The 19,692-nt window shown below is 51.4% G+C and overlaps 1 protein-coding gene across 1 annotated transcript in view; it reads right to left on the bottom strand.

Annotated features, from left to right (window-relative positions):
- Positions 1–11,361, bottom strand: part of Adcy3 (adenylate cyclase 3) — a 78,371-nt gene extending 67,010 nt beyond the window's left edge. The window contains exons 1-2 of the mRNA XM_051143058.1: positions 10,585–11,361; positions 9,353–10,205 (exon numbers count right to left, since the gene is read on the bottom strand). Coding sequence (XP_050999015.1) covers positions 9,353–10,027 — 675 coding nt within the window. The 5' untranslated portion in view covers positions 10,028–10,205; positions 10,585–11,361. The remainder of the gene's footprint in view (positions 1–9,352; positions 10,206–10,584) is intronic.
- Positions 11,362–19,692: the final 8,331 nt, after the last annotated feature.

The raw sequence follows: 19,692 nt of genomic DNA, 5'->3' as shown, positions 1-19,692 counted from the left end.
TCAGACAGAAATGGTTGTCACAGGCCGCCTGTGTCATGTAGGCTTCCAGCAGGCATAGAAACTGGTTACGGACAATCGTGTCACTCTTACACAATGGCTGCTTCCCAACACTGGGTCTTAAGGTCTCTCCTGACTCGACCCTCTCTCCCTGAGCAGGCCTTCACCCTTCCCACTCTTGTAGGTCCCTTTAAAGGTTTGGTGATCGCAACTCTCCATGTCTGAAGGCTTCTTCTAAGCTCCAGATCTTGAGAACAGGATGTGGTGTCAGGAGGTATACACACAGCACTAGGATGAATGGATGTCCCACAGGCATGTCACACAAAGTTCATCTTCGCCATCCCTCCCTGCTCCTGTCTTGGTGGTGTTACTACGACAGGCCCCTGTGCTACCGTGAATTTCCTTGAGCCCACCAGCACGCTCATTACCCGTGCTAACCCAAACCTGTCCGTCCCCTGCTTGAATTCCCTCAGTACAATTCCATCCCCGTAAGAATAAAGCCCTTGCTTAGCTGGGGATGCAGCTTGGTTGGTAAAGGGTTTGCCTCATGTGGACAAAGGCCTAGCACCACGTAAATCAAGAACCATGGCACATGCCAGGAACCCCAGCACTTGGGACATAGGGGCTAAAGGAGGAGAGGTCAAAGTTATTCTCAGCTAACCTGGCGGTGGCTGTGCACACCTTTAATCCCAGCACTTGGAGGCAAAAGCAAGTGAATCTCCGAGCTGGAGGCCAGCCTGGTCTACAGAGTGAGTTCCAGGACGCCAGGGCTACACAGTGAGACCCTGTCTCAGAGAAAAAGCAAACAAATAAAAACAGGCAGAGGCCGCAAGTATAAGACCTCCCAGCATGGCAAGACCCTAGATTCATATCCCAGAACTAGACAGACAGACAGACAGACAGACAGAGACTAAAGTCCTTCCACTACCTGGTTCTATACCTGTCCCTCCAGTTCCCACCACCCTGTCATGTTCTTGGAACTTGATAATCCTCACCAGCCCCAAGCAATTGTGAGCCTCCCATGGCTCTGTTCCCATCGCTCCACCTAGAAAACTCCCATTGATCCTTCAAGACCTGACTCAGCAGCAGCCCCGGAGCTTCTTCCTGGGTCTCCCTAGCCTGGTACTCCTCTGCAGACAGAATCTGTCCCACAGCTTATGGGCTCCGAGAGCACAGGCCTTGAGATCACTCGCTGTACACACTCCACCCTGAGCTGCTCTGGCAAAACATCTGGTAAACGGTCAAAGCAATAGAAATTTCTCCCTGGACTGGAGGGACAAGGGAGGTGAGATGACCGCTGCTCCAACTCCCCTCAGTGGATCTTCTGAGAGACTTCATGCAAATCATTTGTGCCTGAGGACCAGATTAAACTAGGCCAGCGGAATGTCAGTGACTCATTTTCTGGGCTCCTAAAATCCCTCCTTGGTTGCTGCTTTTCGTTTGGGCCAGGAAAAGATATTTATCAACAGAGGAGCATATGTCAACAGTCTTTGAGAGTTGAAGAAGCCTTGAGGGCTGGAGAGGTGGCTCAGTGGTTAAGAGCTCTAGTTACTCTTGCAGAGGGCCAGAGTTTGATTTTCAGCACCCACATGGTGCCTCACAACAACCCATATAACGCCTGTTCCAGGGCATACGACACCCTCTTCTAGCCTTCAGGGGAACCAGGCTCGCACATGGTGTACATACATGCGTCTGTGCAACAAAACACTCAGATGCGGGATCTTAAAACAGTTTCTTAACTTTACAAAAAAACGAGCAACTACACAGAGGACCTCATGGAGAATCTGGGGGGGGGGGGGGGGGGTTGCTGAGACAAAGCCTCACTATGATGCTCACACTGACCTTGAACTTGAAACCCTCCTGCCCAGTCTTCAAGGTGCCAGGATCACAGGTGTGTACCGTCATTCCCAGATGAGCATCAAGAGCCTACTGAAGCACATGGCCCTGTTCTGGACCACACGGCCGACTTCTCAAGCACCCCATGGCCGCTGGCTATCCTGTACATCACACGGACTCACAGCTTCAACATGGAGTCTCAGGCGGGCAAGATGGCTCAGCAAGCAAAAGTGAATGTTACTCAAGCCACGTGAACCGAGTTCAATGCCCAGAGTACACAGTAGAGAGACCTGACTTGCACACATGCACCATAACATGCACATGTGTACCCACACTACCACATACAAGCACAATGTGCACATGCATACAGACAGTGATAATAATTAGCGAAATAAAAGTTAAGTTTAAAACAAACAAAATAAAATCGAGCCCCTTCTCCCTAGCGGGTTTCACATCCCAAGTCTCGCATCTTGGGACAGCCTCAGATAATGGCTGTCATGACTACATCTCTGTCACCTGTACTATGTCACACTCATGACTACATCTCTGTCACCTGTACTATGTCACACTCATGACTACATCTCTGTCAGCTGTACTATGTCACACTCATGACTACATCTCTGTCACCTGTACTATGTCACACTCATGACTACATCTCTGTCACCTGTACTATGTCACACTCATGAATACATCTCTGTCACCTGTACTATGTCATACTCATGACTACATCTCTGTCACCTGTACTATGTCACACTCATGACTACATCTCTGTCACCTGTACTATGTCACACTCATGACTACATCTCTGTCAGCTGTACTATGTCACACTCATGACTACATCTCTGTCACCTGTACTATGTCACACTCATGACTACATCTCTGTCACCTGTACTATGTCACACTCACCTCAAGGAGTAAAGTCAGAGTCTTCTTGCACCTGTGGCAGTCTCACATTGCTTTACAACGTTACTTAAACTACAGTCTTTTTTAAAACTTGGAGTTTCCACCTTTTCCCGGAGATCATGTGCTGTGAAGGAGCCCAGGAGCCACATGGAGAGACGCTACAGAGTTAGCGAGGCTCCAGACACAGAGCAAAGCGTTCTGAGAATAGCCATCAGGATAGCCATCAGTCAAACATAGACTACTGAATGAAATGGGCCCAGCAGCCAAAGAAAGTGACCCCAGACAGTGCCGGATAAACCAAAAGAAAAACAAAACAAAACAAAAACAAAAAAACTGCCATCAGGACAGAGCCAGCCCAGAGGACCTCAGGAAAGAACTATTATTCACTGAAGCCCCAAAACTTTTGGAGGTGCCGGACGACAATGGGTGACTGAGACACACTATACGAGTGGCCCTATCTTCAAGCAGGCCGCAAGGAAGTGGGCCACCCCACATTAGTGAAGTTCTTAGAAAGCCCCATGTGAATTATTTGTCCAAACAAGTTTGTTTCTGAGGACTGAAATGTTTCCAGGGTCTTGATATTACAATGAAGAGAAGGAGGCCGTCGATTGGCTGTTGTTGTTACGGATATCAGTGGTCAGGCCTGAAGGTTGCTGGTATCCTGATGGCTTTGCACTGAGACCAGCATAGGACACTCACTGCGCCAAGGAAGCGTTTGGTCACTGCGGCCACTGGTCATCTTGTACACATACCGGCAGGGTTTCACCCCGAGTGCTGTTAAGGTATGCACACCTGGACTGCGGCTAGGAAAGCATGGTCTGGTGAAAGGACAGGTGTGAAATTACTGAACGATTATTTTAGGCTGGATCACTTGAGTGAGCTCTGTTGCTCTACGCAAACTGGAGCATCTGTACCACCTTGAACACCCAATCTCATTTAACCTTGGAAGCTAAGCAGGGTCAGGCCTGGTTTAGTACTTGGATGGGAGACTGAAAAGCAAGAGGCTTAGAATCCTATTGGTTCTCACAGAGAATTTACCAAGCCCTGGAGAGAGAGAGAGTATGGATGCGTGTGTGCACATGTGTTCATAAAAAGCAGCCTTGGTCCCCAAGACTGGCTCAGGCCTGAGCTTCAGTTTCCCTTTGGCTGTATACAAAATGCTAGCCTAAAAAAAAAAAAGTCACGTACATGGGATACCAATGCTAACACAAAACGTCAGTGAAATAATGTAGGTGAAAGGTGGTCACCCAACTGCCTGTAAACCATCGTGACACACTGGAAAAGCTCTGTTTACACAGAGATAAGGGTGGAAGAGACCACAGAGAAATGTGACCAGGAAGGAGGGACTGAGGGAGGGCTTTCTACAAACCATTTGTGTGTTCAATAATCCATCGTCCTTTAACCAGTACAGGACAGCTCCTTTCTTTCATCTTCTCAGGAAGCTCCTCGAAGAGGGTAGCTGCCACTCTCTCACTTCAGGACAGGGGCAGAGCCCAGGGCCCAAGGGCAAAACCCAGGTTGAGTAGACTTCCTCCTGGGTCTATCTCCAGCACCTCTTCCCACGCTGTGCTTCCACTTTGCTAAAGTGCCCAGGCCTGAGCCTAGACCCACTGCCCTCTCCTCCTGACCCTCCTAGCCCTCGCTCTCCTCATCCTTCCTTCTCCACTCTCACACACACCCGGCCATGGCTTCCTTCACAAGGAACTTCTATTCCAGGCTCCTACCCTCTCTGCACCCACTCCCCAGGAATGGGGGGATGCTTCTTAACACACCCCAGGGCCTCCTATCTCTTGGGCACTGTTCTTTGACAATGCTCAACAAAGGCATTTGGATGATCAAAGCAGCAGGCGGGAGGCCCAGATGCCTGCCTCCAAAACCCCGCCATACAGCTTGCAGGGGACTCTCCAGCAATCTAGCCTCCCTGACCTTATAAGCCTCAGTGTGCTCGCCTGTGAGATGGAGCTAGTCAACTCCGGAATGCAAGGAGACGGCATGTATGATACATATCTGGCTCTAGCTGTGGACAGGACTGTCTTTGGAGGCCTTGTCCTCTCTCACACCCTCTTTCCTGAAACTCTCCAGGACCTGTGCCCCCAGCCAAACCCTCTGTCCCTAAGTGACCTGTGTGGAGCAGTTACGGGCCAGAGACGTACTCTCCACCGTCTTGACTCTGTCTTCCGCCCTCCACCCCACCTCACTCCCTTCATCCCCAACCATCAGCTGCTGTAGCAGCTCCTGCCTGTTTGGCTACCTCACCTCATCCCAGGGGTATTTAAGGCAGTCGGGGGCAGGCTGTGCTATAAGAGGCATCAATGTAAGAACCCCCGGATGATGGAGCTTGTAGCTCCTCATGATTCTGCTCTCCTCCCCAGTCAGCCCTAGGTCTAGGCCACAGCCTGAGAATCCCACAGCGTGACAGTCCCATGGCTGACCCTCTTTGTCCCAAAGGCTGTAAAGAACCTACTGTTCCCTCTGTAAAATTCTCTTATTACCTAATCTATGAAGCCCAACACCACCCTAGTCGCAGTCACCTATACGGTCTCCTCACTGGATCCCCAATCGCTGGCCACAAACCCCAGGTGTACTGTTCCTTCCCCCACAGAGCCAAGTACAGACATGGCTGTGTGGTCACTGCAGGAGACTCTGGCCCAAGAAATGCTTCACTTGGTGCTACTCATAGCCTTAACTAAACCCCCGAGACCCGCCCAGAGTCGCAGGTGTCTTCCATGACCTAGGAGAGAGACTGGCCAGAGCCAGCAAGCAAGGGGAAGAGAGAAGAAGAAGAACTGACACTGACAAGAATTGAAGAAGAAAGTGGGGTCTGAGGAAAGTCTTGGGAGTTTGCCTGATGGAGGACCAGAACGCCTGGCCCTCACAACCCTGCCCCCCTCGCTTTCTCCAAGGAGTTCCCATCCCACAGACTGGAGGAACAAGCACTAGGGTGAAAGAATGACGCGATTCTCCACACTCAAGGGAGATGGGGCCTAGGTACCTGTCCCCACAGCAACACTGCATGGACCTTGGTTTCATCAGTACTCAGGGAATGCAGGAAAGCTGCAAGTGAAGGAGGATTTGCTGGGTGGGCCTGGGAAACTAGGCACCTTTTGAAAAGGCATATTTCGGGGCTGGAGAGATGGCTCAGTGGTTAAGCTCTCCCAGAGGACCGGGGTTCAGTTCCCAGAACCTACATGTCAGATCACAACTGTCTGAAACTCTAGCTCCAGGAGATCCAAGACCCTCACACAGGCATACACGTGGGCAAAGCAACCAATGCACATGAAATAAAAATAAACAAATCACTTTTAAAAAAATTTTAAAAAGAAAGAAAAGAAAAGTCACTTTGGTCCCAAACAAGTGACTCAGGAACTTCTGGGACACATACTGTAAAAGCTGGGTCTCCAGCTTCCTATCCCAGGCTCCCGATTTAACCTTGGGAGGGCCCCATTTTTTTTCCCTTCTATCCCCAAAGCCAAGTTCCAGGCATGATTTCCTGTCAAGATCATGCTCTCCTGGGACACAAAATTCTTATTATCATACATTTTTCATTTTATAAACATGTGTGTATATAGTATTTTTATTGGCAGCCGGGGATCCAATTCAGAGAGCCCTAGGCATGCTAGGCTAGCCCTCTACCACTGAATTATGCCTCCAGTCTCTAATATTTTTATTCTTGAGTTACTATTTTTATCTTTTTTTTTTTTTCCACTTTCCAACTGGGGCTCTTATTTCTTTGCAGTTTTGGTCTCTTTTAAGACCAATTATCCTGAGTTCAAAACTGATGGGACCTTTTCCTCGAGGAGCCTCCCGGTTAAGTTTTTCGCTGACTGGAAAAGATAAGGCTCAAGGTAGCATAGACCTGAAGTGCCAACACAAACCTCATAGCAAACGGCCTCAGACTAGCTAAGGCAAGGCCTAAAAATGAGATGATGGTATTTCCAAATACTTGATGAACAAAGACCCGGGGACCCTCTACAAGCTATGACTTCTACTGAGATGTGGATGAGGACCACTAACAATCAGAGAGAAGACTACCTGTCGCCAGTAGACAAGGAAGAGAAGCCAGCATCCTGCTCTAAGGATAAGGAGACAGACCCCACTGCCACGTGGGGTCCTGGTCAGTGATTCGGCACAGCTGGGCTCTCTTCTCATTTCTGTTCCAGTCACCTGTGAGCCCTTCCCTACTGATGCTCTCCCAGGCCCTCACCTGTGCTAACACCCTCCAACCATTCCTAGAACACATTGGAAGACGTAAGCAGAGAACCTGGCAGAAGAATAGCATATCCCAGATACGACTCAGTGCTGGCCAGTTTCCATGGGCTGGCAGCAACTGGGTATACCCTGTCTCTCCTGGCCCCCGCTGGTCACCTCTTTAGACTGACACCACACCAGCCCCACCCTCCACCACGCAGAGTTTATGCAGCAATCTGGTTCTTTCACCAACCAAAGACCCTACAGGAAAACTTTCCTGGACTACACCCAGGAATTAGCTCCCCCTGTAATCCTAATCTGGCCACTGGTTTGCTGACCCCCTGGGGACACACTACAGTCACTCATGTCTGCTCCCCCCTAAAACTAGAATCTCTGTAGTGGCAAGCCCCCCTCCCCTGCTGTGCCCCATCTCAGCATTCTGGGCAGACCCCAGACTCAGGGTAGGATTGCTTGATTTCACCAGAAGATGCTTTCTGTGCCCCAAATGTCTCTTGCCATCAAGTGGGTCCAGGTGTGGTCAGAAGCAGGGGGTTGGGGCTGGGGCAGGGGTGAGGGTGAGGGTGGAGAGTTGTCTCTGTCCTCTCTGCTCTGATTTGTTTCTGATTAGTTCCTCAATAGACAACACTCTGGGGAGATGTGCATAAGGCCAGGGACCCTAGCAAGAGGAAAAAGAAAGAAGTACTTGCTTATTGGAAGCTAACGGTTCAGAACAGGTCCCCGAGCCCCGCATGCTGCCAGACCTACCCATCCTGACAAATCCCCAGCAGCAATGACCTTGGATTTCCTCCCCCAACAGACCTGCCTACAAACAGAGACACAAGCTGAAGCCACCAACCCAGGAAGCCATGACAGCAATGGCAAGTGTTCACAAGAGAACACCCAACACCAGGAAAACAAAAAACAAGAAAACAAAAGCTGGATGGCAGCGGTGGTGGCACATGCCTATAATCCCAGCACTCAAAGAGGCAGACGCAGGCAGATCTCTGTGAGTTTGAAGCCAGCCTGGTCTACAAAGTGAGTTCTAGGACAGCCAGGGCTACACAGTAAAATCCTGCTTTGAAAAACAAAACAAAAACAAACAAACAAACAAACAAACAAAAAATGGCAAACAAAACCATGGTAATATGCCCACAAAATCCCACAGGCTCTAGCCTAGTGCTGAGCCATGCAGAAAACTTTTGTGAATTTAACTAAGCACGGCAGCCCCGAGTCTGTATCCTCACACATGGCAGATAGAGGCCAGAAGAATCGGGTGTTCAAAGTCATCCTCAGCTACAAGGCCATTTTGCGCTACCTGAGACCCTGCCTCAAAATAAATAATTTTCAAAAAATCTGAAATAGGTTCCTACCTGACCCAGAACGAGAAAACAGAAAAGAACATTTGACCAAGACCTAGGAAAAAAAAAAAAGTTGAAAACCCAGCAGAAGCCATGTTTTCCTCTAAACAGCTGGGAGACGATGGAAATGCCCCCACAAAGTTCTCCCATCAGCCACCAGGAGGACCACCGGGGTCACGGTAGGCTATGCCTCCAACCCCCAGGGGACAATGACAAAGGTTTTGGTAAGGCAGAGCAGTGAGGTGTAGGGGAAGAACTCTAGAAGCAGACAGAAGATACCTGATGGCTGAAACTGGTACCTTCCCAGCTCTCAGGCATGCCACAAGATGGAGAATTCACTGGCTCACACATCTGGAGAGCCCTTCATAGGATGACCAGATAAACTCAGGCCAGACTCTCTGGGTGCCTGGCTGTCTCTCTGAGCACTTGGCAGGAACACTATCAGTAAAGCTGAATCTGAACTTTCCATCTCTTCCAGCACAGACAGCCCACTAGGACCCGGGACCACGCTCCACACCACAGTGGCTAACACCACTGTCCCCAGTGGTGTCCCCACACCCTGCCCTGTATGGGGAGCCCCCTTCCTTACATCATCTACCTGCTTTCACCCCTGCGCCCTTGGATCTTGAATACAGGGTAGACAGTATCCCCGTTTGACAGAGAGCACTGAGCTCACACAAGTCAAAACCCATCTGGAGTTTAAGCAACGAGCTAGTGATCAGAATTTGCCACAAGAAGTCTCTTGACCTGGGTCACAGATAGAATGGCAGGGCACTACCTCCACAAGGAGACTCCAGGGTGCTGTCACCTACTCCACCGGTACAGGTGGCTGAGCGGCCCTGGGGTCCAACGCCCCGCATACTTTCTCTAGGGTAAGCACCAGATGACATGGGGGTGTACACCCCGGGGGAGGAGGGGCTGAGAGAAGGGTGGTCCTTCCTGCACTGGCAACTGGGGCCCCAAGACCACTCAGGATATATTTGACTCCAGGCATTGAAAGCAATCCCACCTGGGTGAGATCTGACTGGAAGGGAAGGCGCAAGATGGATGGGGAGGAGGGTGGGACTCACCTCCCTCAGCAGCTGCATCCCTTGCAGCTTCTCCTGCTGTTGCTGGGCCACAGTGACCCCCAAGACAAGCGTGTGCACAACGCAGGAGACCACAGAGATGATCACGATGGGGCTGAGGCTGAGGGGCAGCGTTATGAAGAAGGAGAAGACAAAGAAGGCCTGCCAACCCACCGTGTCGCTGGCTGCATGGGCACGTGAAAAGTTCAGACCCAGGTAGGAGAAGATCTGGGCTGTGATGAGCAGCCACAGCAGGTAGGGTACCACTTTGCGGCTCACTCGGTCCGGGAGCAGGCCCTTTTTGCAGAGAATGAAGAGGATGATGTCCAACACCAGACCGACGCCAGCCACCATGAGGGGCGCCAGCTTGTCGCTGGAGAAGACCACCGCGCACATGACTACCACATAACAGTCAAAGAGGGCCGCGAAGACCACCAACACCAGAAGGGTCTCATGGCGCTGCCTTTTGAAGTACGTCTGGTAGAGGTTCTCCAAGGACTCAGGCACGAAGGTCAGCCGCATAAAGCGAGGCAGGCACAGGCAGGACCCCGAGTTCCGCACAGAGATTTCATGGGTCCGGCCAACCCCGCGGTCAGGGTCAGAGGGCAGGCTGACCGAGTACTCCGCTGAGTACTCTGCCGAGTACTCGGGATCCGAGAAGCCCTGGTTCCTCGGCATCTTGGCTGGTGGCTGCTTCGAACGAGGAAGGGAGGAGTCTGGGTCAAGCCACTCACCAGGGCTTCCTAAGATCTGGGGAAGGCAAGGAGGCTGTTCTTGGTTGTGGATGAAGGACGTCCACCTGGGGCAGAAATGCTGAATGGGTTCCCAGGACACAGGTGGCACCGATCATCTGCAACTTAAAAGGACATGGCTAAGTAGAAGCGCATCTTTCCTTGCCACCCACCCTACCCCTCACACAGATCCTTGCCATACAAGCCTCCAACCCCACAGTCTCCCAAGCACGCCCACACACACTCAGTCCGGTCCACACCAGACACCCGGTTTCCTGCCTCTGGTTTCTGGAAGGGCCTAGCCACCTCTCCATCCTGCATATATCCCCGGCTCTATGCCTGACTTCCTCACCTAAATTCCCTGCAGGCCCAAACCCTCCAAGCTGAAAATAAAACGTGCCTGGAAACAGCTGGGGAGGTCCTGGTCCCGGGGATTCCCTCATCTTTCTTCTGTTTACTTCCTTTTCCCCACCCATCCCTGGGAGAATCCAGCCCCTTCCCAACCTCGGGCTCTGTAGCCTCTGTAGCCTCGTGGAAGCTCAGCCTTGGATCCTGTGCGGGGACTCGGGAGCCACGCGCTCCGAACCGGGGCTGCGGGACCGGGCCAAGCGGGCTTCAGCGAGCCGCAGGCTGCTTCCCGCAGCGCCGCCGCGCCAGCTCGTCTGCCCGGAGCCGGAGCTTGGATCCCCTCGCCGCGGTCAGGCCCGGAACCCCGCCAGGAGAGGCGCGGGGCTCCGGCTCAGCATCCGCGGGCGCAGAGGACGGCGGCGGCGCACGCTGCGGATGGTGGGCCCAGGCTAGGGCAGCCTGCCAGCATCCTCTCTCCGCATGCAGGGAGAGCCAGCCGAGTCCGCGAACCGCGCTCTGCACACTGATCCACGCGCGCCGCAGGCCCCGGGAGGCGGGCGGCCCCTCCCCGCTTTGTCGCCGCCTCCTAGGCGCAGGGGTGGAGGGGCCCCTCGCTGTCCCCAGTGTCCCCCACTTCCCAGTACCCGGCGACGGCTGCGTGGAAACGCCGGGTGGGTGGAGGACAGAAAGGAATGAGACGAATCTTCGCCTTGCTCCAGGCAGGCACTGTTAGGAAGGATCAAAGCCTGGGGTGTACCCTCCTTGCAGGTGAGACACGCTCCGGGCACCCCGGCCGCCCTTCTTCTGCCCCGGCTTCCTTCCGGGGACAGGAGAGGCCCGGGCTGAGGTTTAGGGGCAGCTTCCCGAGAGGGCGCGCCCCATCTCAGTGTCTCCGCCCACCCTTGCAGCCCAGATGTCAGTCGTGGGGCATGATCTCTCCTCGAAGGGAAGGGACACGAAGCCTAACCTGGCGACAAAAGAGGACTGGAGTAGCTTGGTTGGTGCCTGGCACGTGGAACTGGAAGAGGCCTTGCTTCAGGAAGATATCCAGTGCATAGCCTACCAATTGCTATGTGTTTGAATTCTTCCTTAAAGATGCAAATGCGGCCGGGCGTGGTGGCGCACGCCTTTAATCCCAGCACTCGGGAGGCAGAGGCAGGCGGATCGCTGTGAGTTCGAGGCCAGCCTGGTCTACAAAGTGAGTCCAGGATGGCCAAGGCTACACAGAGAAACCCTGTCTCGAAAAACCAAAAAAAAAAAGCAAATGCTCCTTTTGAATCGATCAGTCTCCTAAGCCATAGCAGCAATTATTGAACACCTCGTTAGGAGTGAAGGTCGTTGCTCTGGCATTAAGGGAGCAGTTTTGGGGGGCAGCCATGGGAGAGAGGAGGAACAGGCTAGGGGTGCCTTGTCATGCATGGGTGCATGCCTGTTTATAACTAAAGGTCATGCATTGACATCACCCAGGGAATAGGTCCATCAGAAAAGTGATCTGCCTTTGGTGTGTGTGTGTGTGTGTGTGTGTGTGTGTGTGTGTGTGTGTGTGTGTATGGGTGTCCGTCATATTGTCTGAAAAGCTCCCTGCCCTGCTTCTGGCACCCCCTCCTCCACCTCAGCCCATGCTCCCCAGGGCTTTGGTTGGAAAGGCAGGGTACAATAACTTCAAATGCAGAAGGGTGATCTGAATAAAGCATCCACCTCAGTGTTTTAAGTTGTCCAGGGTCCAGAAATTTATTTCAATTTGTTACATGATGGCAAAGGCCCTGGTTTTTACGGTTAACAAAAATTATGCATTGATTTAAAATTTTTAATTAATTAATTTTTTTTAAAGAGGAGAAAAAGAGGAAGGAAGAAAGAAAAGCTGCTGGGCCATGAATCCATTGGCAGGGCTCCTGACTAGCATGCATGAGGCCTGGGACTCGGTCCACAGGATTGAATGCCCAGCACCACAGACCAGAAGTATTAAATGCCTGTGATCCCACCATGATCAAAAGTTCAAGGTCACCCATAGCTGCATCTCAAGTGTGAAGACCTTCCTTGTGTGAGCCCTGCCTTGTCTCATGAAAGAAAACATAAAGACGGGATCTGCCAGAACCTCTGGGCCTGCAGCTCAGTGGTAAGGACACACCTAGTATGTCCTAGGTTCAGTCCCCAGTAACTACAGTGGGTAAGAGCATTTGCTGTTCTCACAGGCGGGTCCAGGGTTGGTTTCCAGCACCCACATTGAGTGGGTCACAATCTGTAAGTTTAGTTCTAGGGCATCTGGCAACCCTCTCCTGGCCGCTGCTGACACCAGACACTCCAGAAGTGCACATACGTACAGGCAGACAAAACACCCATACACATAAAATAAAAATAAACCTTAAAAAAAAAAAAAAAAAAAAAAAAGACTAGGGCCTGGAGAAGTGTCTTAGTGGTTGGGTGAACTTACTGTTCTTGCAGAGGACTGGGTCCATCCCCAGAAGCCACATGGTGCCCTACAGCCTTCAGAGACTACAGAGGCTACAGTTCCATGCAGTCTAGTGCCCTCTTCTGGTGCACGCACCCACACACACACATAAACACCCCCCTCCCCCCCACACACACACACTACCCAGTGCATATACATACATGCAGGCAAAAACCACTCATACACAAAATTTTTTATTTTTAATCAATTATCTTTTTTTGTTTTGAGACAAGATTTTTCTGTGTAGCCTTTGGCTGTCCTTGGACTCCCTTTATAGACCAGGCTGGCCTTGAATTCAGAGAGATCCACCTGCCTCAGCCTCCTGAGTGCTAGAATTAAAGGCCTGCGCCACCACACCCAGCTTCATAAAAAATTTTAAATAAAAAAATTTAAAGGTCCATAAATACATGTTAGGGTTTGGTTGGTTGCTTGGTTTGGTTTAGTTTTTTGAGATAATTTCTCTGTGTAGCCCTGGCTGTCCTGGAACTTGCTTCATAGACCAAGCTTGCCTCAAACTCAGAGATCTTCCTGCCTCTGCCTCCTAAGTATTAGGATTACAGGGTTTATTTTGACACAAGGACACTCACAGTACATCTCTGAGTCCCCCCAACCCTTGGGGTCCTAAATGGTCCTTCCTGTGGCGTGGCCATACCACATGTCTGGGCCTGCTCTAAGGTTCCTCAATAGGCCTTCCATTACTACCTTTGTCCCAGCTCCCACGCTCCATCTTTTTTTTTTTTTAAGATGGATTTATTTATTTATTTATTATGCAATTTTCTGCCCTCATGTGTGCCTGCCCGCCAGAAGAGGGCACCAGATCTCATTATAGATGGTTGATGAGCCACCATGTGGTTGCTGGGAATTGAACTCAGGTCCTTTGGAAGAACAGACAGTGCTCTGAGCCATCTCTCCAGCCCTTCCACCCTGTTTGTTTTTGTTTTAAGATTTATATTTTCTACGTATGAGTGTTCTGCCCCTGTGTGTGTGTGTTCACTGTGTGCATGTCCAGGGCTCAAAGAAAGCAGAAGAAGGCATTGGATTCCTGGGGACTGGCGTTAGGGACAGATATAAGCCACCATGTGGGTGCTGGGAACCAAACTTGGGTCCTCTGCAAGAGCAGCTGGTGCTCTTAACCCCTAGCTATCTCTCCAGCCCCTTCACCCAGTTTTGTGACAGGCGAGGGCTCCATACAGAGACACTTCTGACCTCAGCCTTGCTGCCCACTCACGGTCCTTCCATAATCCTCCCTGCTACAGGAACCTGTTGACCTGTCACGGTCTAAGAGGCAGGTGGAAATGAAGAAAACCGTAAGAGCTGGCTTCACTGCCTGGCTACTGCAGCTCTGCCAGGCACCACATCTACCAACAAGGCACATCCTAAGGTACACAGCTCACAGTTGCTGGTGACTTGACAACTGGACAAGGGTGTGTCCAAGTGGGAAGGGAGGATCTGATCGCGCCTGAAAGTCACACATTTTAGGTGTCTGGAGCCACCTGGCTGATGCCTGCAGCACAGCCCCAAGCCTGCTCTGCATTCCCAGTGAGGAGCGTGCTCTTTCCTGTGGGTCCCGGAAGAAGACAGTAGGTCAGCTGAGGCCTCCCTGGCAGTTAGATGCAGGGAGTGAACATTTCAACTGAGAGGAGCTGCTCTCCGCCCTGGGCCCCTCTCGTGAGGGAGATCAGGAATTCACCTGTATAATTCACAGTGCTTCCCAGGGTCCCTGGCACTAATAGATACTCTAGCAAAATGGATGGATGACTCCCCAAAAGAGATGGTGTTTTGTTTGGCTTTGTTTTTTCGAGTCAGGGTTTCTCTGTGTAGCACTGGCTGTCATGGACTCGCTTTGTAGGCCAGGCTGGCCTTGAACTCACAAAGATCTGCCTCCACCCTGGGAGGTGCTGGGATTAAAGGCATGAGCTACCACTCCGGGCTCTAGATGGCTCTTTTTAAGGGAGCTGGCTGCCCCTGAGGCAATCTTCTTGTCATCTTCCCTGGTGCTACAAGCGTTCAGGTCAAAGGACATTAAGACTAACCACTCTTGGGCCTGAGCACGTAATCCATTGGTAAGTGTGCTTGCTCAGCAGGCAGGAAGCTCTAGGTTCGATTCCCAGCATTGCATAAACCAGATAGGGTGGCACACACCTGTAATCACAGCATTCCTGAGGCAGAGGATCAGAAGCCCAAAGTTGTCCTCGGCTACAAATCAAATTTGAGGCCAGTGGAGACAACATGAGATGCTGACTCAATAAAACAATAACTGCCCTTGAGGCTGAGGGTAGCCCTGTGGCAGAGCACTTGCCTGACACATAGCATGTGAGGCCCTGGGTTCTACCCCCACTACCAGCAGGCTGAGTGAAAAGGGTGGGCTTGCAGAGTGGTGTTTTTCAGCAGTCAATTGTGCCTGGCCAGGGCCTGGACAACATGCTTAAATTCAAAAGCTGTAAATCTGACTTTAAAATGCCTAGGTGACTTGTCCCTCACACATATCCTTGAGGAAAACCAGAAATATGGCTGTGGGCGGAAGCCAGGAGGGAGTCCGAACCCCCGCGCCATCCCAGCCCCAGCCCTGTGGAGTGGTCTTCGCTGAAGCTGTAGATCTTGCTGAAGGCCTATGCAGTACACCTTGCTGCAGCCCTGTCGGGTGGACCTTGTTGGATGGAGGTCTCCTATTTTTGTTTGCCTGGTTCAGGTCCAGGATGATTGCCGAGAATGGATTGTTATTGGATAAACAAGGGTAGGTTGCCCTGTGCTCCCAGGGGATACGGTGGCTCCTGAATGCAGCAAACAATAGGCCAGGGCAGAATTCTGAGGTCCCATGGGCAGGAGGGGGAGGGAGGATAGAAGATCATGAGTCTCCTGGGACCAGGCACCAGGAGGGCCCTGAAAGAAGAGCCAGGGCGTGCCAGGCGGTTTAATTAGGAGAAGCTGTTTGAGGGGGAAAGGGGTTTGGGGTACTAGAAAAACCGTAACTGCTAGGGTTTGTGGGGCAGGGAAAAATGAGGGACTCCGGTGTCTGGTGACACCTCAGACATCACTAGAGAGTAGTCCTCCACCCGCTGCCCTACTGTAGGAGCTACAGGGCGCGCGCGCGCGCGCGCGCGCGCGCGTGTGTGTGTGTGTGTGTGTGTGTGTGTGTGTGTGTGTGTGTGTGTTGGGAGATGTCATTCTCCAGGCTTGTGTGAGAGGCTGAGCAGTGGTACCCAGGCGTGTGCTGGTAGGACAGGAGCAGAGCAGTGGGTAGGGAGGAAGTGGATCTGCGCCTAGAGTGTCCCCTGCAGGCCTCATACCCCTGCTCGGCTGCCAGAAGCTCTGAGAGTTGGGGCCTGTTGCCTAAAGTGAAGACGCACTCGGCCTTTACACTAGCTTTCAGGCTATCTGGGCACTTGGGGCTCCGTCTCTGCCTCCCATGCTTCAGTGTTCCAGTGGTGCAGTCTTGCTTCTTAGTGAGGGTTTCTACTGGTGTGATGAAAGACCAAAAGCAATGGAGGTGTGTGTGTGTGTGTGTGTGTGTCTGTGTATGTGTGTGTGTTTAGTGTGTGTTTAGCTTACTCTATTGCTGAGAGAAGTCATTCCAGGAACTCACACAGGGCAGGAACCTGGAGGCAGCAGCTGATGCAGAGGCCATGGAGGAACCGTGCTTACTGGCTTGCTCAGCCTGTTTTCTTATGTTATCCATGACCACGTGCCCTGGGTTGGTGCCACTCACAGAGAGCTGGACTCACCCACATCAGTAATCAATCAAGAAAATGAATCACAGGCCAATCTGGTGTGGGGGGGGCATTCTCTCCAGTGAGGTTCCCTCTTCCAAAATGACTCTAATTTATGTCAAGTTGACATAAAAGCAGCCAGCACAGCCAGAGCACTAATCCCCCGGTCACAATCACTGTAGAAGGGAAAAATGTGAGCAAGCTCTGTTCATGGAGGCCAAGGATAGCTTGGGGCCAGCCTGGGCAACACAGCAAGACCATGACTGGGTATGGGGGGATGGGGGGACGTGCAAAATGGCTGCAAACCTACACGGACCACGCCAGTGGGAGCCTGTCCACCTCACAGCTAGACTGTGAGCAGGGCTAGCCACGCTGGCCCCCAGCACCTGTGCAAGGCTGGGTAGGCTGCCATTATCCTATGGCCTCTCCCTGGCTCTGCTCAGTTATACTTCTTGATTCTACTGCGATTTCTCTCTGGCAGCACCAGCCTGCGGTCAGCCCGTGCTCACTTCTCTGTCGCTCTGTACCCCTCTGTGTCTTGTTACGTCTGCTTTTGTGTTGCTCCTTGGGCCACTATGGATATGTGTGAGCGCATGAATGTGGAGAATTGGAGAAAAGAGTGTGTGTGCTTTCATGTATGGACAGAAGAATGTCTATGAGCATGTGTGCGAGCATGTGTATGAGTCAGTGTGTGAACAAGGGTATGCCTGACATGTGTGTCAGAGGGCATGTAAGCACGTATGAGGGTATTTATTTGTAGCCTGAGTGAGAGCATGTGTGTGTGAAAAAGTATGTGTGAATATGAGAGGACATGAATGAGGGAATGTGTGTGAGCAGGAAAGACTATCTGTGAGCACATATGTGTGCCAGTGGGTGAGCATGTTAAGTCACTGAAGGTGAGTTACATGTGAGTGAGCACATATGAAAGCATATGTGAGTGTGTGTGAGACAGTGTGTATGAGACCATACATGAGAGACACATATGACTAAGTATGAGAGAATGTATGTGAGGACATGTAAGCATGTGAGAGTGTGAGAGAACAAATGTGGCTAAACATGGAAGTCATGCATGTGTGAGGCAGCATATGTAAGAGCATCTGTGTGAGAAAGCACGTGTGAGTCAATGTGTGTGTGTGTGGGAAAAAGAGAGAACATATGTTGAAGCACATATGAGCATGTGTACCTACATGTGTGGGAAGGCATATATGTAAGAATGTGTGACTCAGACTGTGTGGGAGGGTGTGGCTGAGCGTGTGTGAGAAGACACATGTCTACTGACATTTTCCTGGAGGTTTCTTTCTCCTGTTCCTCATCCTACTCCGGCTTGTCTGGGCCTTAACCACAGCCAATGCCTCCTCGGCAGGTGGAGGCAAATGTAGCTGAGAAAGTACAGCCAATGCATTCATGTACTGATGATCCTCAAACAGCTTGTATTTCTGTTTGCCCAGGTCTTCAGTAGGGCTGGGGGCAAGCCTTCTGCCACTCAAGCTCTGTCTTTGAACAGAGCCACTTGCTATCCCACAGCTTGCTGTTAAAATAAAGTCACAAACACCAAACAATCAGTGCTCCCGCTGGTCCAGTCCTCCATGTGGCTTGAGCCTTCCGGGCACCCATTTGATGTGTTCTCCCGATCTCATGTGGGATGGTACCTCTAAGGCCCCTGTTTTACAGATAAGGAAACCCCACTAAGAGACGTAAGCTAACTTGTTCCAGACCCCACAGTGGCGAAGAGGTTCTAGCTCCTCGTGTACCCGAGGCCTCACACCTGGCTTCTCACTGACACCCAGGAAGGCTGGAGACTGCCTGCTGGTGTTCAAACACCACTCTGCTGCAGCCCGACCGGGGACCGGAGAGGTGAAATTCAGAGAGAGGAAGAAACAGGCCCAGGAACACAGCCACTGTGGATGCTGAGTCATCTCAAGGCCTCCGTGGGAATGTCACCGGTTCTAAAGCGCTCAAGCCACGGCCCTTGGGAGCAGGCTCCATAGCGCTGCATACTAACTGCCTCCCCAGGCCTTCTTGGGTACAGGACGGCAGGGGAAGAGTCCAGAGTAGCAAAAGGTGGCTGGAAATGCTCTGGCTGGGAGCAGGTGAAGGGTCACATCAGGGGCCATCTGTGGGTGGAAAGTCCCCTCTCCCTGGTGCAGGCTAAGGTCTGAGGCAGGCCAGTCAAGGACCCTAAAGAAGAGCTGTCCCCAGCATCTCCTGACAGTGACAGAATCTAAATATCCAGGCTGGAGAGATAACTCAGTGGCTAAGGAAAAACAAAAACAAAAAACAAACAAAAAAAAAAAACTGGCTGCTCTTCCAGAGGACCCACATTCGATTCCCCGCACCAACATGACTGCCCACAACCATCTGTAACTCCAGTTCCAGGGGATTCTGGGACCGCTTCTGGCCTCCATGGGCACCAGACACACAGTAGAGCACAGACATACATGCAGACAAGACATCCATACACGTGAGATTTAAAAAATAATAATCTAATGTCCTAGTGGTTTTATACATACATGAACACACACACACACGCGCCATCTGCCTCTTTTAAGGGACTAAGAAGAACCATCCTTAACCCAGAACTTCATCTCTCTTTCAGCTCCACATCGTCTACATCTCAACAAAGATCGCTCTTCCCAGTGTATGGCACATCTCATTAAGTGCCTAGTAGGCTAACCCTCCGGGTAACAGTGCCACCCACCTTACTAGGTGCTATATAACCTTTTTTATATTCTTAATTCATTTATTTTGTATGTGTATGCATGCATATGTTTGTGTGGGGGTGTGACATGCACACAAGTAGATGGAGGCTGCAGTTCATGTGTTGTCCCTGAGACATCACCCTCGATTTTGGGGGTTTTTTTGTTTTTTGTTTTTTGCTTTGGTTCTCCCCTGCTCCCCACCTGACACACACACAGTTTCTTTGTATAGCCTTGGCTTTCCTGGACTCGCTTTGTAGACCACCACCCAACTTGTGGTGTGTGGGGGGGTTGTTTTTGCCTTTTGTTATGTTTTGTTTCGTTTTTCAGGCACAGCCTCTTTATATAGCCCTGGCAGGGCTGGAACTTACTATGTAGTACAGGCTAGCCTTGGACTCTTAGAGCTCTGCCT

Source organism: Acomys russatus, chromosome 1, assembly GCF_903995435.1.
Source record: "Acomys russatus chromosome 1, mAcoRus1.1, whole genome shotgun sequence".
Classification (NCBI taxonomy): Eukaryota; Metazoa; Chordata; class Mammalia; order Rodentia; family Muridae; genus Acomys; species Acomys russatus.
The sequence above is the reverse complement of the archived record's forward strand: the minus strand, read 5'-3'. Positions and strand labels throughout refer to the sequence as shown.